General features: G+C 35.7%; 1 protein-coding gene across 4 annotated transcripts in view; it reads left to right on the plus strand.

The window, feature by feature from the left end:
* LOC125669462 (phosphatidylinositol-glycan-specific phospholipase D-like) overlaps positions 1-22,206 on the plus strand; it is a 69,055-nt gene extending 46,849 nt beyond the window's left edge. For 2 of the 4 annotated variants that reach the window (XM_048903972.2, XM_048903970.2), the window contains exons 16-25: positions 1,462-1,536; positions 2,541-2,691; positions 3,738-3,796; positions 14,855-14,937; positions 15,387-15,729; positions 16,127-16,226; positions 17,825-17,931; positions 19,839-19,916; positions 20,646-20,727; positions 21,963-22,206. In XM_048903972.2, the coding sequence (XP_048759929.1) occupies positions 1,462-1,536; positions 2,541-2,691; positions 3,738-3,796; positions 14,855-14,937; positions 15,387-15,729; positions 16,127-16,226; positions 17,825-17,931; positions 19,839-19,916; positions 20,646-20,727; positions 21,963-22,006 (1,122 nt within the window). In that variant the 3' untranslated portion in view covers positions 22,007-22,206. Of the gene's footprint in view, positions 1-1,461; positions 1,537-2,540; positions 2,692-3,737; positions 3,797-14,854; positions 14,938-15,386; positions 15,730-16,126; positions 16,227-17,824; positions 17,932-19,838; positions 19,917-20,645; positions 20,728-21,962 lie in introns of those variants that run through there. The other 2 variants (XM_048903971.2, XR_007367867.2) reach the window with 2 other exon arrangements.
* The last annotated feature ends 3,710 nt before the right edge of the window (positions 22,207-25,916 follow it).

The following is a 25,916-nucleotide window of genomic DNA, read 5'->3' on the forward strand; positions in this document are numbered from 1 at the left end:
TATGCTATAAAATCAGTACAAATTTTTTTTTCTAGATTTCATTGGCCTTGGGAGTATTGATATTTATAACTAATTCTTAGGTGACCGATAAGGCCTGTGGGCCTCTTGGTTTCTAAATTCCTCTTATATTGAAATACATGACCTTTCATTTTCAAGGTTAACTTCTTCACAAATCTTCACGATACTCAATAACATAAGGCTCCATCTTACAAACAATTAGAATGATGGTCTAACTGTGAATTACTCTATTTATACTGCATTCTAAGTACACATGTACTAATAAACATTTGTCACAGAAAATGCAAGCATTTGGATTATGATAGTCACCCATTAATTTATGTAGTAACGGACATTACTCCCAGAAATCATGCACTTTCCAGTCATATGAAAATTTAATATGACTTTAATGCGGGTATCATCAAATAAAATAAATATAAACAAATTAATGAATAAGACCCAATCTATAAATATCATCCCTCCATAGTCTGCTGATTAGAGATAAACTTCACTTCTAAGAATACATGAGGGTATGAACTGCAGTGACACTTTATGCTGGCATACTTTACTATATTCGTATTACTAGATTCGTATGCTTATTAAGTAATGGTTCCATGTAAAAATCAGGCAAAATCACATTTTCGATAAGTCCATGTTTATGAAATGATCCCAAACTTAGCATACTAACTCACTGTAATATGTTCAGCAAATGTACAAAATAGTTTTGATTTATATTGCCTTGTTACGAAATTATGGACAGATAATTATGAACATATAGAGTGCAAATCTATACAAAACACTACTTGTAATCCCTTTGAAATCTAAGAAGGGCAAAGCGGGTATAGAAATACATGTATATCATCAATATAGAGCATTAAATGTTCACACCTGTAGCGCATTCATGAGGAAATGGCCACCATTACAATTGATAGAGATATCAAAGGCAAAAACATTAGAAATGTAACATACCAGTTTTTAGAGGGACTAATTATTAATGCTAAAAACTCTGACTCCAAAAATGGATGACAAATACATGAAGCCATATACTGCAATACTTTATATAAAGCCAGCATACTTCACGAAGGATGTTATGTTTTATATTTACATTTACTTTCATTTGTAAATTATCAAGATTCGTATGCAATTTGATTTTAAATTGGTAAAGATACCGAATTTGAGAGCAATTGGAAATGTAAATATTTATAAGTATTTTATTCTTTTCGTCTATTGCAAACTTTGTGGATTTCCTAACAACGTTGCATTCAAAGATTAATTGTAACTGAAATATTGAAACATACTTACAGGGTGTGATATTGTAACTGAAATATTGAAACATACTTACAGGGTGTGATATTGTAACTGAAATATTAAAACATACTTACAGGGTGTGATATTGTAACTGAAATATTAAAACATACTTACAGGGTGCGATATTGTAACTGAAATATTAAAACATACTTACAGGGTGCGATATTTGTTTTCTATGGAACACCAGGAAGCAGACACTTTGCTGAACCCAATATAACCATCTCTTGTCAGGTAAGAATGAGATTCTGCGATTCAACATGACACACTAATTCTGAAGATTCTGTGATCGACATGACCCGCTTACTAATTTGGGCCCCGTGTGGATCCGGATAAGAATAGGTCCTCAGTACCCCTTGCTTGTCGTAAGAGGGGATTAAATGGGGCAGTCCTTCGGATGAAACCATAAAACTGAGGTTCCTTGTCACAGCAGGTGTGGCACGATAAAGACCCCTCCTGATCAAAGGCCATAAGCGTCGAGCATAGGCCTAAATTATGCAGCACTTCACCAGCAATGGTGACATCTCCATATGAGTGAATTGATTGATTGAATATTGTTTAACGTCCCTCTTGAGAATATTTCACTCATATGAAGACGTCACCTCTGCCGATGAAAGACTGCAAAATTTAGACCTATGTTCGGCGCTTATGGCCTTTGAGCAGGGAGGGATCTTTATCGTGCCACACCTGCTGTAACATGGGACCTTGATTTTTGCGGTCTCATCCAAAAGACTGCCCCATTTAGTCGACTCTTACAACAAGCAAGGGGTACTGAGGACCTATTCTAACCTGGATCCCCATGTGACCCATATGAGTGAAAGATTTTCGAGAGGGACATTAAACAATACCCAATCAATTGATCAATACTAATTTGGGATACCTAATAAGAAACTAGTTATGAGAAGGAGGAATTTAGTCTTGATGATCCCCTTTCCTGATTCTGCTAGAGAGGGAAAGAAGATAGAAATCTCACATTTCTGAAAAAACAATACAAAATTTGATTGTTTCTCAAGATGAATATTTATTCTGAAATAAAATAATACCCTATTAAATGCATTTTAAAGTGCTTGGTGAATGAGTTGTAATGAATATTGAACTTGTATGATCAAATCATTGGTTGATATCGATGCTCTATACTCAGTTCATTGGTAAATCTTTTTATACCGCCATAGTTCTCAATAACAGAAGGCGGCAGTCTACCGAGAATTAACAGAGGTGATAGTTGTTGTTGATTTCAGTCGGACATGTGTCGCCTAGGGAGCTCGCTCGGTGTGGATGATGTGAACGGAGATGGCCATCCTGATATTCTTATTGGGAATCCTTTCTACTCACCAACAGACAACCAAACAGGGGTTGTCACAGCTTTAATGTCCAGTCAGGCCTATAGAGGTACAATTATAGAGTTAAGGATTTTTAAGATTTTCTGCTCAGCAGTCAAATCATAACTGTATACAATACTGTCAGGCCTATAGAGTGATCTCGGCTGAGATTCGACTTGACTGAATATTTGGACTGATGCCTTCCCCGAATCTTGGAGCAGTCCTTCACAATTTACATTCAGCTTCGGTCGGTTCTAGCAATTACATTGTGCACGTGGGTGACACTGCTGTTTACTTCAAATAAGTGATTTGACTGTTAAACTAACTCTCTATCACTATTATTTTTGCATTGCTTACCATCTAGGTATGAAAATTCCAAAATAGAAATAGTCACTTAATTTTCCGTTTAAATGAAGACTTTTGTGGCACAATATTTTATCTCCTGAAATTGAAATGTTCCTAAAGTCTGTTTTATCTAGTCACTGATACATTGTATCTCCACATACCTACTGGTATATTGCTAATTAAAAAAACAAACTATAGGAACTCTTCAATTTTGGGAGATAAAATATTGTGCCATGGAAGTCTTCATTTAAACGGAAAACTTAGTGATAGTTTATTTCATAGAATTTACATACTTAGACGGTAAGTAATGCAGCATTCATAGTGATATAGATTTGGTTTAATAGTCAACTAACTTATCTGAAGCAAACAGCAGTGTCACCTAAGTGCACATTAATTGCTAGAACCGGCCGAAGCTGAAAGTAAATTTCCAGATATGAATTATGAAGGACTGCTCCAAGATTCGGTAAAGGTGTCAGTCCAAATATTCAGTGGAGATTAGCCTATAGAGGTACAATTATAAAGTCAAGGTTTTTAAGATTTTTCCAATCAGCAGTCAAAATAATTGTATACAATACTGTGGAGAAAGATATCTTTTGAGAAGCAGATTTGGATATTATGCTATTGTTAATTGCTTTAATTGAACTCTTTTTTATTTTTGAAATACATGTTCTCATCTTCAAATTGTTAAATAAATACATGTAAAGATTTTTATGCTGGCTTGATTGAGAAGCCAGAGTTATGCCCCTTGATGCATTTTTTAAATTTTAACAGATCAAGAGAATATTTCATTTGAAGATCTGATAGAAAGATGGAAACTCCTTGGCCATCAGGTAGCAAGTTTTACATTGTGATATTGGAAAGATTTTTGAGACCATTCCCTTTGTATATTCATACAATAAAATTGTGATTGTTATGAGTAACTTTTTATCAATATCTATCATTTAGTTAAAGTTCAATTAAATTCCTGAATGTTCAGCACTGACAAATTAAATCAGCTGCACCTAATTGACTCTGACAGCTCACTCCCCATTTTGTTTTCTAATCTGGAACTCTCTAGCTTTTGTCTCTGTATAATCATTAAGCTTTGTCACTTTCGTCACTTTCTCAATGTTAAAGTTAATTGACCCACATCCTATCCGTGGAAACTTTGTAAATTTGCAGTATATAGAGCACTGTAATAAAAAATTTAGTCAGTCTTCCAATATACAGACCCTGAAACGTGCTACTACACCAGTTGCACGGTACGGTTCGGTACGCTTTATGAACGGTACGGTTCGTTTTCTGAACGGTACGGTTCGTTTCTTGAACGGTACGGTTCGTTTCTTGCACGGTACGGTACGCTTCTTGAACGGTACGGTTCGCTTCTTGCACGGTACGGTTTGCTAAAAATAGCTGCACGCTTTGTGAACGGTTTGCACGTTTTATTAATGAGGTGGGCGTGGCCTGAACGCTTTGACTTCGTATAAATTGTACGTTTCGATAGTTTGTTTTCACTCGATCGGTCTTATTCGGCTCTTTGATTATCGGCTGCAGGATTTGTGGTTGTGTTAGAATGTACACATGGGGAAATGAGAAGTTATTTTTGATTGCTTCGATGGAATAATTCCATATTGATAACGTACATAAAAGTTATGAATAAAAGTTTTTAGAATTTGCTTAAGTCCAAGTCTTAATGGTTGTTATTACGTTTCAATTTGTTTTTCATTTCTCATCAGACATTTATTAATTTACGATTTTATAAAAAGTTGTTACATGAACTGCTCCCCGACATGGGCGTGCGTAAGTGTAAAAACAAAGCGTATTAAGTTTCCGGATATAAATTACAGTGCCTAAATTGGAAAAGTTTTTAAGAAGAAGTGAATTTTGTTTTGAATACACTAAAGTCGCAAATGACACAATGATTATTTTCTGCACTTCACATTTATTGTGATTTATCATCGGCATTATGAAAGATCCAGGATATCTGCATGTGAAGTTTGTACGTCCTTTTTTGTCAGCATTCAGTCATTCATAATTAATAATGTTAGATATCTGTTGCATTTGTCTTTGAATCAAATAAAATGATGATAATACATATATATTCCTATCCTTTATCACGCGAAGTCCGATTTTCATTTCCCTGACTTTATTTTTGATCACTGAAAATTGAATTAAAAAAAATTAACAGAAAAGTAAGGCAAGTGTATAGTTTGCAATAAAAATGTTTCATATACCTTTTCTATATATTGTTGAAATACTTGAAAATGCTGAAATGAATAATTTTTTGCGGCCGATTTGATGCTTTGCATCAATTTAACTTGTTTACATTCTTTTACACATGTATGTATCTATTTATTTCTCTGTCGATGTAATTAAAAATTGTTTATTAGTGTATATAATAAATCCGCCAATCTACATCTATCTATATGGGTCGTTATCAATGTAGAAGAGAAAAAGATATGTCAAAATTATTGCTAATAAAGTAATGAAAATATTACAGTGTAGAACGTGACAATTTTTCTAATCGGTCTGGAAATTTCTCATATGATTCAGACACTTTACGTAGGAAAGTACATATTGAATACATTAACGCTACAAATATCAATTTCATCCGCACATATGGCTTCCACTTGTCTAATTTACGATATAACCCCCTTCCGTCGGGTGCTTGTGAATTTTCATTTTCTCACTGACAACTTTAACACCTACATTTCATCCCATGTCCCTGTAAAGGGTGCTTCCAAAATGCTGTAATCAGTGGTAATAGGGACAAAAAAACGAAGCCCTTGTGTATTTGTGGTATACCTGTATTCATTCATCCATGATGAGGTACACCGTAACTGTAGCAACAACCTGGATAGTTCACCTCATACCTGCACTTGAAGACGAAAACTTGAAGAATTCAGACGTAAGTAATATATTACATGTATTTAGATATTTTGTCTTTAAAAAAAGCAATCAGTCCCCATTCTCATACATTCTAGCACACTTTTTTTTTTTTAAATTACGCACTATTTTCCTTTTTTGAATATTCGCTAGGAAAAATCTGTTAAACATTCCTCAATTTAAACAAATAATAAAATGGTTCTGTGCTTTTCTAGCAGATCATTTTTATTTCGTACTTTGTTTTAAGCATCTCGGTGATTTTCACAGTTGATAACCCAGCTTCGTGATGTTTGAGGATAATGCTTCGAATAGCCAGCAATAGTCTACGACCTCCTTTCCCATCGGGCGCCATTGTGAAAATAATATACTGTGGCTGAAAAAGTGGGTCACGTGACATAAATTGCACGCTTTCTGCACGGTACGGTACACTTTCGGGCTTTTGGGGGTGGGGTTTGCATAATATTATCCTGCACGCTTTCTGCACGGTACGGTACGCTTTTTGAACGATACGGTTCGTTTCTTGAACGGGACGGTACGTTTCTTGAACGGTACGGTTCGTTTTTTGCACGGTACGGTATGTTTCTTGAACGGTACGGTTCGTTTCTTGCACGGAACGGTTCGGTTCGTTTTTAAGGTGTAGTAGCACGTTTCAGGGTCTGTACTTTCAATGCTACATTCATAGAATAAATTGATGGGAAATTAATAGACTGTGTAACGTTTTTATTATAAATTTTTATAAATTAAAAATTAAAAAAATTTTGTTTGATGTACTCCGACCCACATTTTTTACATCGGGTACATGTACACTGAGTGGCCAAAAGTATTGCAACAAACATGGCTGACGTCATCACAATTTTACTCGCTTCAAATTTTATTTTTATTGCTGACGCGTAACAAAGTAAGCTTGGGTCGTGATGTCAGGTATGCGAATTAACTAGGGTACGAATTATATGGGGAACCGTTTGTAATTCCAAGTAGCAGACGATTTCCGGTAAGGTATCGAATGAAAACAATGTCGAAAAATGAGAGAGAATTGTCAAAGGACCTAAAGGAAAGGATTGTAATTCTAAATTCAAAGGGATTTAATGACAACAAAATAAGTGAATCATTGGGAATCCATCGAAGCACTGTTGGACGAGTTTTGAAAAAATCCGTCAAAAAGAAAGTGTTAAAAATGATCCCCGGAGTGGAAGGCCCCGAGTGATAGATGAGAGGGGTGATCGGAAACTTTATCGCATTCTGAAAACTAACAGAAGACAATTTCTTCAAGACATTACATCAACTTTTAATAGGAATGAAGGTACAAATGTGTCCAGGAAAACTGTTCGTCGTAAGTTACACCAGGAAGGATACGGGAGGGGCAAAATTCAGAAAACGCTTACAATCGCTAAAGTCAACAAACAACGCCTAATTTTGTGGTGCCGAGGAAAAGACATTGAAAACCTGAACAGTGGTAGAAAGTTATTTTCTCAGACGAAATACAGGTAGTCATTTGACAAAATAACTCTGTAAGTTTGTGGAGAAAATCGTCCGAGAAGTGGAAACCTTACCGTCTGAACCAACGCAAAACGCCCGTGAGAGTAAGTTGTATGTTTTGGGGGTGTATTACCTATTATGGTATTGGTGTTCATGTACCTGTTGATAGAAATCTAAACTCAGTAAAGTGTATTGAATTGCTGGATAATTTCTTATGGCCCGTTGTTAGCAAAGTTTTTGGAAATCAGCAATTTATTTTCCAAGACGATAATGCCACCCCCACTCCTCTAGACAGACCAATACTTGGAAACAAGAAAACAGTATTCCAAAATTCAACTGGCCTGCACAGTCCCCGGACCTTAATGTCATTGAAAATGTCTGGCGTTGTATCAAAATGAAACTGTCCCGTGAGTTTGATGATATTAAAAACCGGGATGACCTAATGGCTGCAGTGACAATAATTTGGAATGTCCTCTCTTAAACATATATCCGTAGCTTCCATGCTTCAATATCTTCAAGACTACGACAAGTTATTATTCAGAAAGACTTTGTAACAAAATACTAGAAAAAATGGTAAATAAATAATGTTTATTTCATTGAAAGTTGGTTTTTTCCATGAAGCTGATATTTACATTGTGATGACGTCAGCCATGTTTGTTGCAATACTTTTGGCCACTCAGTAGGTAGGTCGGTATTTTTAATTTATTTTTTTTGAATGTCATAAAAATCAGATTTACAAATTTGCTGATGTTTTCATTAAACACATAACGCAGCCAGACAGAATAGAGTTTAGAACATTCATTTTGTACACATTGTATATAATACGCCACAGGAGTCGGCAATTTTATCAATAAAGTAGAAATATATGAGAATATATGAGAAATGGGCATAAATACTACCACTGAGCTTCGCGAGCTCGCTACGCTCGCGAAGCTCAGTGGTAGTATTTATGCCCATTTCTCATATATTTCTACTTTATTGATAAAATTGCCGACTCCTGTGAATACACGTAAATCTTCCACTGTCTTCTGGAATTTTCTCAGGACATTTTGTATTCATCACGGATGAGGATCTCCACAGTTTTTATTACCACCGAATTGATTCTTCTATTTGTGGTTTGACATTCATAATAGTAATCACTTAAACACTTTAATGTGATCCATGAATATCCAAGTTCCGTGCATTTGTGAGTTACCGAACATGACGAAAATTATAGGTGGCGCTAAATGCAACTTGGTCCGCCTTCGGAACAAAATATCGATGCACTTGGAAGGTCTCTTGCTTTTACTTAACAACTGATATTTTGTGACACTACGCCGCGCTGCAAACATAAATTTGAAAAATGCCATCAACAACTTGTATCGTACCAGAATGCTCCGGGAAAGGCGACCACATTTTGCCTAAAGATCCTGTAAGGCGTGGGAAATGGATCCATGCTATTCGAAGAGGGGAGACGAAGTTCAAGTTCAAGCAATGGATACCCCCGAGCGAGTACAGCTACATTTGCAGACATCATTTTACAGACGATGATTATGTATCTCTGACAACATATGGTAATTAAAACACTTAACTGCAATGATCAACAAACCATAAACAAATCTTTTATGAAATCGTAATATAATTGTGGAGACTGGAAAAGCGAGTGCATGATTTCCAACCGAATAAATTATTTCGAATTTTCTCCGTCTGATGCAATATATTACTGTTAGTCACATCAGGGTCTGAGATGTACGTACAAGATATATAATATAATGACCATATCTATATTTGTTGAAGTTCAAATGATCGGAATTCTTCTGTGAATGAATGGTATACAGGGCCATAGAATTATGGGGAGCCCCCCCCCCCTATTTTTAATCAACATCGATCATTAATATCTGTAATCTATATATGGGTGACTGCACCCTCCCCCACTTTATTTTATAGTAGTAGTAAATGGTAAGAATGTAAGGTCAAAGTTATGAATTAGTTAACAATTATCAATTAATTAAATTTTATCTTTGGATAGGTACCCCTTCTTTACAAAGAAAGCTGAAGAAAAATGCCATACCCAGCCAATTTAATTGGACCAAACCAACCCCTGCAGCAAGTGAAAGAAAGGCAAGGTATGCGAAGAGATCATCAGCTAAAACTCTAGTGTTTACAGATGATAATAACAATGTGTCTTCTACCTGTTTGTGTGATGATGCAATAGCTGAGGTGATAGAGATAGAGGAAGAAGCCAAAGAACAAATTGATAGTGACATGACTATTGAATACCAACTTCCATTTACTACTGCAACAGGCAGTACACAAACTCCAAGTAAACCAAAATTTGACATTGATGACTTTGTATCTGATGATGCTGGCATTCACTTTTACACTGGACTGGAAACTTACATGAAATTTAAACTTGTATTGAACACTCTTGGACCGGCAGCATATTGTTTGAACTATATTTATCATAATGTCTGCAACATTAGTGTTGAAAACCAGTTTTTTCTGGTATTGATGAAGCTTCGTAGAGGAACAACAAATTTTGAACTGTCCAGAATGTTCAACATTTCTGAAAGTATGGTTTGTAATATTTTTCTTACATGGATCAATTTCATGAACTTACAATGGAGGGAGCTTAACCTATGGCCTTCACAAGAAATTGTTCGCTATTTTGCTCCATCTGGGTTCAAACAGACTTTTCCTTCAACGCGTGTCATAGTTGATGGAACTGAATTACCAATTAAAAAACCAAAGAATCCAAAGTCACAGCAAGCTACTTTTTCAGTTTATAAAAACAAGAATACAGTGAAAGTAATTGTGGGAGCAACAACCCCTGGTGGTCTCGTTTCCTATGTCTCTACAGCATATGCAGGTTCCACCAGTGACAGACAGATAGTGGAAAGGAGCAGCCTAATGAGAGATTGTGACCCTAGAGATAGCATTATGGCTGAAAAAGGTTTTAATGTGCAAGACTTATTTGCTCCCTTTGATGTTGCTATTAATATTCCAACTTTTTTCAAAAACATGAATAGGATGAATGGCAGAAGTGTCATGAAAGATAGAAAAATATCTAGCAAGCGTGTTCACATCGAACGGATAATAGGACTAGCGAAGACATTTAAAATATTGACCCAGCCAGTGTCTGCGAGCGTCACCAAAATGGCCAGTGAAGTTATTTTCATTATATGTATGCTGTGTAATTTCAGGAAGAATATTGTTCCAACAAATGCTTAAATTCTAGTCAATATATGAAATAGTCATTTATTTTGTCATTTTTGACAGTGCAGTTTCCATTATAGTTTGATGAGGATTCATCAATGTTGTTGTTGAATAAATGTAAAATAAACTAACACAGTAAACATGATTTTGTTTTAAATAATGAAACACAGTGTAAAGATAAAATTAAAACTGAATTTTATGCTCAGTGATGAACATTTGATATTTATGTAATATGGCTTCATGCTGTCATATGACCCTCAATCTATATAATTTCTAAGGATAACCCCAGCATCAATTTCCCCATCAAATATACTTTTGTTTGCTTGATGAATTCAAATTAGGTATAGGCACTATGAAAGATGATTTTTTTGAAAATATAATATATCTAAACATTGAAATCAATGCAGACATATTTTCAGCAAAAAAAAAAGAAATCCTAAAAAACCATATACCCCCTCCTTAAGTCCCAGAAAAAACTATGGGGTACAAGTACATCAAACAAAATATTTTTCATTGTTTGCTAGTGCAGGTCAAGGTCACTGTCATTCTCTTGACAAGCAAAACATCAATTGATTAATCTGTGTTATATTCATAAGCAATCATATTTTAATATCCATGTTACATGTAAGGTAGACAAGTTTTACTAATTCTCCATGTCAACTTTACAATTTAATTCACACCATCATTACAAATATAGCTAGCAACTGCAAGACTTGTAAAATAGTCTCTCTAGCAAAACAGGTTTAAAGAACTTGTCAAAGAATTCTTTTAAATCAGATATCATATTTGATATGAATTTGTCATCTCTTTCAATGCTTAAATACATAATATCTTTCAAAGTGTAAATAATCAAATCACATTTCTTCCACCCTGAACAAAATAACTGGCCTTGAACCTGATAATGATAGTTGTGTGTTTTGTCCAAAATAACACAGTTATCTCCATGTTGTAGGTATGGCAAGTTAGATGTTGAAATTTCCTCATTATGTATACTGTATGGACATTTCACTTCGATGATGGCATCATCACTGATGATACCATCGGGTGATGCACCGAGGAAAGGATATTCTTTCGAAACAAAAATGCCACATTGTTGTATTTTACAGTCATAGCCTTTCTCATATTGCCTGATTGCAACGGTTTCATGTTTTCATGATATATCGCAGGAGTAAATATGTTTCTGGCAGTCTGTAATGATTTCGCAAGTTTAAAACGATCCGTCTTTTCTGTGGCCTTGCAAATTCTGCCAAATTCTGATGACTGGAGCCTCTTTAGTCGCTCTTCTTTCCACAGAGGATTTTGACTTTGACCACGAGTGTTAATTTCAAGGAATGATTTCTGCAATTCACTTATTTCACCAACACAGATTGAGTTCAAGAACATGTCCTCTGGGGTATACTTCAGGTAGACGTAGTCATGAGCAACTGCAAGTGAATTTGCTGGTGGGAATAAATGGGATATTGGCATGGATTTTATTTCATTGAAATTCAAACACACATTCCTGAAATAGTCCTTGTAAGAATTGTTATTTCTGTACTGTGGAGGTCGTGGTTCAAATAGAATATCTGTAACCTGTTCTGCACCAGGAATATTGAGGTCTTGAGCCTTCAAGGGGGACCCTGTAAACTTTTTCGTGTGATGAAAAGTCATCAATTTCTGTGTACATGAATCCTCAACATTAACCTCTCCAGTCTTGCTAAATACATGTATGGCATATATAGAGTACAGTGCTAATATGCTTACAGTGTGCATATGGACCCATTCCTGCACCACACTCGCATTGGGCCTCTTCTATTTGTTGTTCATCCTTGGAAAGTTTTATGTCCACCAGATATGTCACCGATCTTTTCATTTCAGCTCTACATGCACTTCGAATAAAGTCAAAATCTTGTGTAGAACTCACACGGATGTAACACAGATATTTTTCTTTGTACAGATCTAGTACTTTTTTGTCAAGACTTTTATCAAATATGCCAAGATATCTGTCTATTTCTTCTCTTTGGATTTTGCATACTTTCTTTTCACTATGTAGGTCAATGTACTCTGTTATATCAGGAATAGACATGCTGAAGTCAAACCCTATGTTTTCCTTTGATTTCCCAAAGTCATTATTTCTGTCATAAGCCTCCAACCTATCAAAAGAAATTAATTTTTCATATAATGATTTGAAAACCACTTGTTTATTTTTAGACAGTAGGTATTCAGTTTACTTTTATTGTATTAAACACACATTGAAGTTAATTCATAATTATTACTTCAATATGTAACCATGGTAATGGATCAACTTCAAAAATTGTAGATATAGTTGAAGATCAGAAAAAACATCTTTTCTTTTTTAAATCATAAAAAAACAAATGAACTATATTTTCTTCCTTAAGATTGCTAATTCAAGTATTTCAAATACAATGTAATTCAATGCAAATTTGTAGATGAAAATGAAATATTCCACTTGATTTTCTCCAGATCATTTAGCATATCAAACTCTGGTTGTAAAGTTATTGTCTATACTGTTACTTTACAATTAGCCAACAGTATAGACAGTAACAGTGTAAACAATTTATTTCTGATCTCATTTCATGCAGTAAAGACACTAATGGGTGTCCCCCTACAACCCCAACCTCCCTCCCCGGTCATTCACCATTTTATAAGCCGTTTGCACTTTGTGCACACCGGCCAAAAATTTAATTAGAATAATTGGTGAAGCAAAGAATACTTTTCAATGAAATATATATCACAAACCGTGAAAGTTGACTCATCTATGGTACTACGACAAAAATGACTAGTTGTGTGTCGCAGTTCAACACATATTACTACAAAAGGTGATTGCAGATTATTCTGAAATTATTAGATGCTACTGTGTTTTATATGAAATGTATCTAAAACTTTCTTTGAGAACTTACGTATGGCAAAGGTTAAAGGATTACTTACATGTCACAACATGGGGAGGAGCTTTGAAGAGTCCGAGGAATTTCGAACATGTAACATCTCGCTCATAATTTCCAGTCATAATACAATTCTTTTGTCAAAATAATTACCGGATGTTTAAGGAAAGTGACATCTTGAATGTATCTTTGTGCTTCAACTATATTAGTTTGTGTATTCGCTTGCATATTTTACTAAGCCTAACAGTATCACGATATCGTGTCAGACATGCATACCATATCATATTTACCTTTCGATTAATTCTTTCTTTCGCCCAGAAACTCTAGCATTTTTCTTTCTTAATTCTTCTTTCAGCAGCTGCAAGGGCATGCCATCATATTTCGATATCATTGCCTTGATTGCGACGTAAAACTTTGAAATGTTTTCTGGTAGGCTGGTACGCGTAACGTCATATAGCGAAAGGACCAAGTTAGTTGCAGCGCCGCCTATGTGTAAAAGAACGATAACTCGCCGATGACGACCAGAATTACATGATGACGGCAATTTACAATCAGTTTTAATATTGCCCAATATAATTTTAATACCGACTTCCCCGTATCGTTCAATTTGTTGTGACAATCATGTTCCATTCGTGTGTCTCAGTTTAAGAGCAAAGTAAAGGTGCCTTTCACCTATTAAATCGTCATAACATTTAAATAATCCCATATCAAAATTTTATGCATGCTTTTTCAGAAGTATATATAGACCATCAACTTGAACGCAGACTCATAGTCCGCCATAATTTTGGTGCACTATCTCGCGTGATTTTTTATTTAAGTAACATGGCTTTTAAACTTTTGTACACAAATACAATCAGGCCTTGACGGGGGAGTTCGTAGCTTCTTGCTCTATTTTGTTGGTAGATAATGTGGTAATTTGGAGCAGGGATGTGGTGTATTTGATCGTTCATATAGAAAAGTGTTTGAAAAGTTCCCGGATTAACAAATGGTCATTATCAAAGTGAAAGTAGAACCTAAAGACGCCTAAAGAACATTTTGATACAGTGTAACAAAAATTCTGTAAAACAACTAGTCCAAAAGAAAAAGGGCATCAACTTTAAAACTAATTCGAAGAATGTCTACTTTCCAGGGAGGGAAAAAAAAATTTAATTTCGAAGAGTGGAAAAAACGATTGGGTTGGGACAAATTTCACGGGTCGGTCGGAGTACATCAAGCAAATCAATTTTTATTTTAAGCCTAAATTCTGGAAAAAACAAAACATGTACATAAATGTGTTAGCTTGCTGTATGATTTCATTAATATGTAACATTTTATCACAGAATAATGGCTTGTAGCAGCTGTAGGATTTCATTAATACCATTACGTAACACTTTATCGAAGAATGATGGCTTGCTGTATGATTTCATTAATACATAACATTTTATTGCAGAATAATGGCTGGTTTGGTGAATTTGTAACATTTTATTGCAGAATAATGGCTGGTTTGGTGAATCTGTAAGAGGGAAGAATGGCGTAGTGATGACAAGTGAACCCTATTACAGAAAGTGTGCATTGTGAGTAAACATCTGTCACACAGTAAACATCAGTCACACAGTAAACATCTGTCACACGGTAAACATCTGTCACACAGTAAACAGTGAACATCTTTCACACGGTAAACATCTGTCACCCAGTAAACAGTAAACATCTGTCACACAGTAAACATCTGTCACACAGTAAACAGTAAACATCTGTCACACGGTAAACATCTGTCACACAGTAAACAGCAAACATCAGTCACACAGTAAACATCTGTCACACAGTAAATTGAAGGACTGGTTTTATGGCGAGAAATATTTGAGATAATAAGTCTCTTGTGAAACTTGCGAAAATTTCTCACTCACAGATAATAGTTACTTTACAGTAATTATGTTATTTTGTTATTTCACAAATTATTTTGTTAGAAATCGAATTTGTAAATGATTTAATTGGATCATATATACTATTATGCTATTTCAAACAGACTAAACTGCACCTTAAACTCTGAGGACCTGCAATCTGCTGGTGCTGCTATTATTACGAACATCGCCTCAAAAGTAAAACTTCCAAACCTAACCCTGAACGGCCGTGAGGAATTTGACTTGACCGGTTACAGCATGGACTACGGATTTCCGTACAACAACTCCTCCCTGATTCTGGCGGTCAGCGTACCAGGAGCCATGGTCTACGGAGAAATATTGACCATCCCAGTACAACTGAGGTGGAGCGGGACTGTGATTCTCTTCAACGTCACAAGTGAGGGCCTGGTACAAGTGGCACACTTCGATGGTGACAGGAATTTTGCCCTGTTTGGATCATTTATCAAGGCATTACTTTGATTTGAGTTTTAGGTTATCTGAGTCACTTAGTTAACATATTTAAAATCTGGTTTCACCCATTGTCTTTTGTGAAAATTTGAATGAATGAAAGGTTTTTCTCCAAGACTGCTGTGATCTCATTTTACCTTCTGCTATTAGTTGTATTACTGTATACGTATATAAATCTTAACCTCCGAGAACATAATCACCGTAGTCACTGAAAATCACATGAAAACACACTGTCTGAGACTTGCACCACCAACCCTTCAATCACTGATCAGATCATAATTTTAATGATAAGTATGCTTCTGTTAGTCAAAAATGATTATGAAGAAACAAGCAGTATTTGAATTTTGACAGTTTGTTGATTTGAATTCTGACAGTTTGTTGATTTGAATTTTGACAGTTTGCTGATTTGAATGGAGATGGGTTTGATGATTTGCTAATCGGAGCGCCACTGCATTCAGATGACTGGACTGACCTAATCCCAAGAGCCCTCAACATAGGTATGTTTAGTAGAGGATAATGTTTAGTTCCCAACATAGGTATGTTTAGTAGAGGATAATGTTTAGTTCCCAACATAGGTTTGTTTAGTAGAGGATAATGTTTAATTCCCAACATAGGTTTGTTAAGTAGAGGATAATGTTTAATTCCCAACATAGGTTTGTTAAGTAGAGGATAATGTTTAATTCCCAACATAGGTTTGTTAAGTAGAGGATAATGTTTAATTCCCAACATAGGTATGTTTAGTAGAGGATAATGTTTAATTCCCAATATAGGTATGTTTAGTAGAGGATAATGTTTAGTTCTCAATGTAGGTATGTTTAGTAGAGGATAATGTTTAATTCCCAACATAGGTTTGTTTAGTAGAGGATAATGTTTAGTTCTCAACATAGGTTTGTTTAGTAGAGAATAATGTTTAGTTCTCAACATAGGTTTGTTTAGTAGAGGATAATGTTTAGTTCTCAACATAAGTTTGTTTAGTAGAGGAAATTGTTTAGTTCTCAACATAGGTTTGTCAGTAGAGGATAATGTTTAGTTCTCAACATAGGTTTGTTTAGTAGAGGATAATGTTTAGTTTTCAACATAAGTTTGTTTAGTAGAGGATAATGTTTAGTTCCCAATATAGGTTTGTTTAGTAGAGGATAATGTTTAGTTTTCAACATAAGTTTGTTTAGTAGAGGATAATGTTTAGTTCCCAATATAGGTTTGTTTAGTAGAGGATAATGTTTAGTTTTCAACATAAGTTTGTTTAGTAGAGGATAATGTTTAGTTCTCAACATAGGTTTGTTTAGTAGAGGATAATGTTTAGTTTTCAACATAAGTTTGTTTAGTAGAGGATAATGTTTAGTTCTCAACATAGGTTTGTCAGTAGAGGATAATGTTTAGTTCTCAACATAAGTTTGTTTAGTAGAGGATAATGTTTAGTTTTCAACATAAGTTTGTTTAGTAGAGGATAATGTTAAGTTCTCAACATAGGTTTGTTTAGTAGAGGATAATGTTTAGTTCTCAACATAGGTTTGTTTAGTAGAGGATAATGTTTAGTTCTCAACATAAGTTTGTTAGTAGAGGATAATGTTTAGTTCTCAACATAGGTTTGTTTAGTAGAGGATAATGTTAAATTTCCAACATAGGTTTGTTTAGTAGAGGATAATGTTTAGTTCTCAACATAGGTTTGTTTAGTAGAGGATAATGTTTAGTTCTCAACATAGGTTTGTTAAGTAGAGGATAATGTTTAATTCCCAATATAGGTATGTTTAATAGAGGATAATATTTAGCCTTCAATATAAGTATGTTTAGTAGAGGATGACTTTATTTTTTAATGTTTAATGGGTGCCTAACTCTTGCACAACATTATCATGAGTATCAAGATTCCATTAGCGAGTAACCATGTCAAAAGTTTAAATCTGATTAAAGATTACAAAATCTCTCCCCCACCATCAGTCTGAAATTACTAGGGCATGTACTGTATATGAAATAATATCTGAGCCAATATCCATGGTTCATAGATCCCCAAATACTACACTAAAAGGAATTGATGGACATGTTTTGAGTTAGAGTTGTCATGGCTTTATAAATCTGATCGCTGTCGTCTAATTGATAGATGAAGATGGAAGGCTGTACATTTTCTACGGAGGCAGCAAGTTTCCCACCGGCAATGCAACCTATACAAAAGACTGTCTAGGCTTTTCCCCGTGCCCATGGAAAATGGTGTGTGTATATATGTGTTTATGTATTAAAAGAAATAAATAAAATAAAAACACTCACAAAGTTTAACTTTTCCTCACTTGACAGACATTTTAAATGTGTGTGTGGGGTTTTTTTCTTTGAATATTCATATTGGACAGTGTGATGTTTTAATTATTTTTGGATGATTATATATATGATATGATTATATATAATTGATGATAAATTCATATCAGGTGGATATATAAATATATTATTATACCTTGGTATGAAAATGCTATGCAAAGCGTAATCTGATTGGTCTAGACTATCGTGTAAGGGATAATAAAATTTCCTATCTCCCTCAAACATCATATCTCCCCATCATATTACACCCCCTTCGGCAGACTCATGCATTTTCCATAAATTTTACATCAAGATAAACGAAGTTTATTGTGACGTCACATTAAGTCTGAGTCGTTACTTTCGTAGTTTGTATTTGTTTATATACGGGGTTCCGATACACAGTTAAATCCCCTGATTTTGGTTGATACAAAAACAAGAAAGTAAGTCAGCATTCAAGGAGAATGGAAATACAAAAACTGGTTATCATATCACTGTGTTTTGTTGTTTGTACCTTCTAATACATTGACGGCATAGTTACTGTTAGGGTGATCTCAGCTACATACAATGTATAGATGAGTGAAATCCAATTGTAGCCTTGCTTTGTTTTGGTATAATAAATAATTCATTGCATGATAGTGAGGGGGATATGAAGATGTATTCACCCCAAAAAAATCATATTCCCCCTAGGGCAATATGATTTTTCTGGGGTGAATACATCTTCATATCCCCCTCACTATCATGCAATGAATGTATATTCCCCCTAGGGCAATATGATTTTTCTGGGGTGAATACATCTTCATATCCCCCTCACTATCATGCAATGAATGTATATTAACCATTTGAATCAAATATTACGTAATTTTACAATGTTTCAGCCTATCATGTAAGTTTTAGAACACATCAACATTTTAATACTGGTAAGAGTATCTGAAAGTTCAGATAATGCTGGAATATTTAGTTTTAATCGTTTTATTAGCTCACCTGAGCCAAAGGCTCATGTGAGCTTTTCTGATCACATTTTGTCCGGCGTCCGTCTGTCTGTCTGTCTTTTCACATTTTCGACTTCTTCTCCAGAACCACTGGGCCAATTTCAACCAAACTTGGCCAAAAGCATCCTTGGGTGAAGGGCTTTCAAGTTTGTTAAAATGAAGGGCCATGTCCCTTTCAAAGGGGAGATAATCACAAAAATGCAAAAATAGGGTGGGGTCATTTAAAAATCTTCTCAAGAACCACTAAGCCAGAAAAGCTGAGATTTACATGAAAGCTTCCTGACATAATGCAGATTCAAGTTTGTTCAAATCATGGGCCCCGGGGGTTGGATGGGGCCACAAGGGGGGATCAAAGTTTTACATACAAATATATGAAAAATCTTTAAAAATCTTCTTCTCAAGAACCACTGAGCCAGAAAAGCTGATTTTTACATGAAAACTTTCTGACATAGTGCAGATTCAAGTTTGTTCAAATCATGGGCCCCGGGGGGTTGGATGGGGCCACAATAGGGGATCAAAGTTTTACATACAAATATATAGGAAAAATCTTTAAAAATCTTCTTCTCAAGAACCATTGGGCCAAAGAAGTTTACATTTACATGAAAGCTTTCTGACATAGTGTAGATTCAAGTTTGCAAAGGGTAGTTTGGGCCATAATTGGGACTAAGGTTTTACATGCAAATATATATGGAAAGTCTTCAGATAGGGGCCAAGGTGACTCAGGTGAGCGATGTGGCCCATTGGCCTCTTGTTTAGTTTTTTTATGCTTTTTAGGTCAGAGATATTTCACCGATTCGTCTTTGCAAAAGTTTCATTAACCAACTTTATTTTTCTAAGGCAGGAGATATGATTATTCCTGTGAGTCCCAAAGCCTACGTAGGAAGAGTGGCTGAAATTTTGGAGTATCCGACTCTGGTAACAAATAATCATTTTAGCAAAGCATAAATCAATTTGAGAGGGAGTTTTTTTTATGCCTCCTCCATAAAAGTTTGATTGACTTGCTTTCGGCAGAGTTATAATTCTTGAACGTTTGAACAGTTTGTCTTCTGAACTTTTTTCTATACACCCGTCATAGACGGGTCATATTATGGTATTGCATCGTCTCTCTTTCCGTCCGTCTGTCCAGACCTGAGGGCAGGATACAGACCGAACCGTAAGCTCCAGGATTTTATAACTTCGTACATTTGATCACCATGATGAGAGGAAGTTGCTGATTGTTTTTCAAGGTCAGAAGTTAAAGGTCAAGGTCACAGTACCACTTAGTAGGAAAACCTTGTTGGCAGGATTCAGACAGAACCGTAAGCTCCAGGATATCACAACTTGGTATATTTTATCACCATGATGAGAAGATGTCTATCGTTTTTCAAGGTTAAAAGTCAAAGGTCAAGGTCACAGTACCACTTAGTAGGAAAACCTTGTAGGCAGGACACAATCGAAACTGTAAGGTCCAGGATATTACAATTTGGTGCATTTGATCACCATGATCAGGGGAAGGTGTCTATTGTTGTCAAAGGTCAAGGTCGCAGTACCGCTTAGTAGGAAAACCCTGTAGGCAGGATACAGACCAAACCATAAGCTCCAGAATATTGCAACTTGGTACATTTGATCACCATGATTAACAGAAGACACCTTTTGTTTTTCAAGGTAGTAGGAAAATCAAGTAGGCAGTATACAGACCGAACTGTTGGGGCTAGGACCATCAAACTTGGTACACATACACCTTATGGCAAGTGAAAATATTACATAGAGAGTACTGTTTTTATGATGCAAAGAGTAAAGACAATAATCACTATAATAATTTTGGCCAAAAGCTTTACCCCCAGGAATCATGAAGTTACAATTTTGGTAAAGGTCGACCTACTCCTTCTAAATATCCATTTAGTTTCAATTTACATTATACAGTATCAAAGAAGATATTATTTAAATGTTTTACACAATCATACTTATGTCAATTTAGTACTAAGATTTGGCGCTACTTTAGGGTCAGAACCTTTACCTGGGAATCATGAAATTTACAAATTTGGTAGAGGACTTCCTGCTCTATATCACAATGTATTTAGTTTTTCTTATACATTTGTGGTTGCAGAGAAGATTTATGAAAATTAGTCAATTTTTGGCAGTTTTTGTCCCACCTCCTAAGGCTTCAGGGGTGCAGGAGCCCTGAAATTTACAACTTATGTCCCCTTGTCCCAAAGATGTTTCATACCAAATTTGAAAAGAATTGGAATAGTAATTATCAAGAATAAGTCAAAGTAATTAAAGAGTGTAAGTTTGGCTTCACTTGACTTGAAGCAGGGTTATGGCCCTTAGACTTTAAGAATTTCAGACAAACAGATGTTGACATGATCTTTAAGGTAGTACTCTACATCGTCATAATGGCTGACTTCCTTTAAAAACATGGATGAAAAACTTGATATCAGCAATATTTGACTTTTCCTTTTCCAATTAAATACCTAGCCGTGTAGCTCAGTAGGTTAGAATACCGACTACTGAACTGTAGGTTGCAGGTTCAAGTCAAGCAGGAGTTTTAAATTTTTTTCAGATTACCTTCTACTAAAACTGTATTTTTGACAAAATAAAGTAAATTTGAAAATTTTCAACTTCAAAATATTGTTGAACATATCCTCCACTTTTCATCTACATCAAATTTCTCTGGTGTAGCATACCTCCTTAATTGTAAATATTATGAGGTACAAACCAATCTGTCTCTTTTCAAGTTTATTCCACTTAACACCCCAATTAATTGGCTATACATACTTGGAGGGGGCATATTTGATTTTTGTGATTTTTCTCTGTTAAATCTTTCATTCACTACCAAACATGCAAATAGTATAGATCTATGTCGAATTGTATCCATTCACTCCTAACTCTATAGTCTGTAGTCACACATGGAGTCATGCTACATGTAATATTCATGTCTGTAATTTTGTAATACAAAGTCAACTCTCTCCTTTGTTTCAGACAAACTTGGTGGTATCGGCCGTGCGGAGTACGGACTACTATAGGGGATTCCCCCACACAGGCTCGATCTACATCTACACATTCCACAAACAGCAGCAGAAAAAGCCACATTAAAAAACAAATCGTGCTTCACAAAATAGTTCACAGACTGTACATATTATGTGAAAAGGACTTGTACAGGCTATGCCTACTGTCTAATCCATTTATATGCTTCATACATAATAAAATATTGTATAAATCAGAATATGTTGTGCAAATGTGATAATGGTCAATGGTACAGTGAAACGCAGTTACAGTGAACACACTTATAATGAATTCACACATACAGTAAAACACGATTACAGTGAAAACTCTACCAACTAAACTATCTGGCCACTGGTGTTGGGATCCAGCTGATTGCCACACTTCTTTTACCTTAAAGACACACAACTTGGGACCTTTATCTCTTGTGCAGTTCGGGGATTTTTTGTGCAGTCCGAGGATTGCATATATGGTTACCTGGGATTGCTCCTTGTTAAATTTTGTATAACGTGTGTCCAGTTTTTCACACTTATAACGAATTCATGCTTATAGCGAATTCACACTTATAACCAATTCACGCTTATAACCAATTCACACTTATAACTAGACTTGCTCAAGTCTCTATGTTGTTTTTATTAGCTCACCTGAGCTGAAAGCTCAAGTGAGCTTTTCTGATCACCCGTATTCCGGCGTCCGTCCGTCTGTCCGTCTGTAAACTTTTCACATTTTCAACTTCTTCTCAACAACCACTGGGCCAATTTCAACCAAAGTTGGCACAAAACATCCTTAGGTAAAGGGAATTCTAAATTATTAAAATAAAGGGCCAGGCCACCTTCCAAGAGGAGATAATCAAGAAAAGGTAAAAATAGGGTAGGGTCATTAAAAAATCTTCTTCTCAAGAACCACTGGGCCAAAAAAGATGAAATTTATAGATAAGCTTTATTAGGTAGTGCAGATTCTAAATTGTTAAAATCATGGCCCCCGGGGGTCGGATGGGGCCACAATAGGGGGTCAAAGTTTTACATACAAATATATAGGGAAAATCTTCTTCTCAAGAACCACTGAGCCAGAAAAGCTGAGATTTATATGAAAGCTTCCTTATATAATGCAGATTCTAAATTGTTAAAATGATGGCCCCCGGGGGTCGGATGGGGCCACAATAGGGGATCAAAGTTTTACTTACAAATATATAGGGAAAATCTTTAAAAATCTTCTTCTCAAGAACCACTGAGCCAGAAAAGCTGAGATTTATATGAAAGCTTTCTTATATAATGCAAATTTTAAATTGTTAAAATCATGGCCTCCAGGTGTTGGATGGGGCCACAATAGGGGATCAAAGTTTTACATACAAATATATAGGGAAAATCTTTAAAAATCTTCTTCTCAAGAACCACTGAGCCAGAAAAGCTGAGATTTATATGAAAGCTTCCTTATATAATGCAGATTCTAAATTGTTAAAATGATGGCCCCCGGGGGTCGGATGGGGCCACAATAGGGGGTCAAAGTTGGGTTGGGGTTTTTTTGGGGTTTTTTTTGTTTTTTTTTTTGATATAGTGCAGATTCAAGTTCGTTAAAATCATGGACCCCGGGGATTGAATGGGGCCTCAAGGGGGGCCTCAAAGTTTTACATACAAATTTATAGGAAAAATCTTTTAAAATCTTCTTCTCAAGAACCACTGAGCCAGAAAAGCTGAGATTTATATGAAAGCTTCCTGATATAGTGCAGATTATAAATTGCTAAGATCATGGCCCCCGGGGGTCGGATGGGGCCACAATAGGGGATCAAAGTTTTACATACAAATATATAGGAAAAATCTTTAAAAATCTTCTTCCCAGAACCACTAAGCCAGAAAAGCTGAGATTTATATGAAAGCTTTCTGATATAGTTCAGATTCAGGTTTGTTGAAATCATGCCCCCCCCCCCCCCTGGGGTAGGATGGGGCCACAATAGGGGATCAAAGTTTTACATACAAATATATAGGGAAAATCTTTAAAAATCTTTTTCTCAAGAACCATTGGGCCACAGAAGTTCATATTTACATGAAAGCTTTCTGACATAGTGTAGATTCAAGTTTGCAAAAACCATGGCCGCCAGGGGTAGGTTTGGGGTCATAATAGGGACTACGGTTTTACATGCAAATAGATATGGAAAATCTTCTGATATGGACCAAGGTGACTCAGGTGAGCGATGTGGCCCATGGGCCTCTTGTTACTTTATCATTTCATTCAAATTTTTCTGTGTTTCAGAAGTCTAAATATCTGCTCTCTACCATAATTAATGTCACCAAACATAGAGACTTGTAAACCCTGCACAGGGCTTATCAGCCTCCTAATTAAATCTGTCATCATGTATCCCTCTGTGAAGTGTTTTATGACCTTTCCCCAAATCAAAATGTTTTAGTTTAGCTGTTGCATTCCTAGTGTTTCCATATGGTCAATTCACATGGCAGTTTCTACACTGTGAAAGTTTTTAGCTCACCTGAGCTAAAAGCTCAAGTGAGCTATTCTGATCACCCATATTCCAGCGTCCGTCCGTCTGTAAAGTTTTAACATTTTTGACTTCTTCTCAAAAACCACTGGGCCAATTTCAACCAAAGTTGGCACAAAATATCCTTAAGTAAAGAGAATTCTAAATTGCTAAAATAAAGGGCCAGGCCACCTTCCAAGGGGAGATAATCAAGAAAAGGTAAAAATAGAGAAGGGTCATTAAAAAATCTTCTTCTCAAGAACCACTGGGCCAGAAAAGATGAAATTTATAGATAAGCTTTATTAGGTAGTGCAGATTCTAAATTGTTAAAATCATGGCCCCCAGTGGTTGGATGGGGCCACAATAGGGGATCAAAGTTTTACATACAAATATATAGGAAAAATCTTCTTCTCAAGAACCACTGAGCCAGAAAAGCTGAGATTTATAAGAAAGCTTCCTGATATAGTGCAGATTCTAAATTGTTAAAATCATGGCCCCCTGTGGTAGGATGGGGCCACAATAGGGGATCAAAGTTTTACATACAACTATATAGGAAAAATCTTCAGAAGAACCACTGAGCCAGAAAAGCTGAGATTTATAAGAAAGCTTCCTGATATAGAGCAGATTCTAAATTGTTAAAATCATGGCCCTCGGGGGTCGGATGGGGCCACAATAAGGGATCAAAGTTTTACATACAAATATATAGGAAAAATCTTCTTCTCAAGAACCACTGAGCCAGAAAAGCTGAGATTTATATGAAAGCTTCCTGATATAGTGCAGATTCTAAATTGTTAAAATCATGGCCCCCGGGATTCGGATGGGGCCACAATAGGGGGTCAAAGTTGGGGTTTTTGGTGGGTTTTTTATATAGTGCAGATTCAAGTTTGTTCAAATCATGGCCCCCGGGGATCGGATGGGGCCACAGGGGCGGATCAAAGTTTTACATACAAATATATAGAAAAAATCTTTATAAATCTTCTCAAGAACCACTGAGCCAGAAAAGCTGAGATTTATTTGAAAGCTTCCTGATATAGTGTAGATTCTAAATTGTTAAAATCATGGCCCCCAGGGATCGGATGGGGCCACAATAGGGGATCAAAGTTTTACATACAAATATATAGGAAAAATCTTCTCAAGAACCACTGAGCCAGAAAAGCTGAGATTTATATGAAAGCTTCCTGATATAGTGCAGATTCAGGTTTGTTAAAATCATGGCCCCCTGTGGTAGGATGGGGCCACAATAGGGGATCAAAGTTTTACATACAAATATATAGGGAAAATCTTCTTCTCAAGAACCATTGGGCCAAAGAAATTCACATTTACATGAAAGCTTTCTGACATAGTGTAGATTCAAGTTTGCAAAAACCAGGGGTAGGTTTGGGGCCATAATAGGGACTACGGTTTTACATGCAAGTATATATGGAAAGTCTTCTGATATGGACCAAGGTGACTCAGGTGAGCGATGT

The sequence above is a fragment of the Ostrea edulis genome, chromosome 4 (genome assembly GCF_947568905.1).
Source record: "Ostrea edulis chromosome 4, xbOstEdul1.1, whole genome shotgun sequence".
NCBI classification, from domain to species: Eukaryota; Metazoa; Mollusca; class Bivalvia; order Ostreida; family Ostreidae; genus Ostrea; species Ostrea edulis.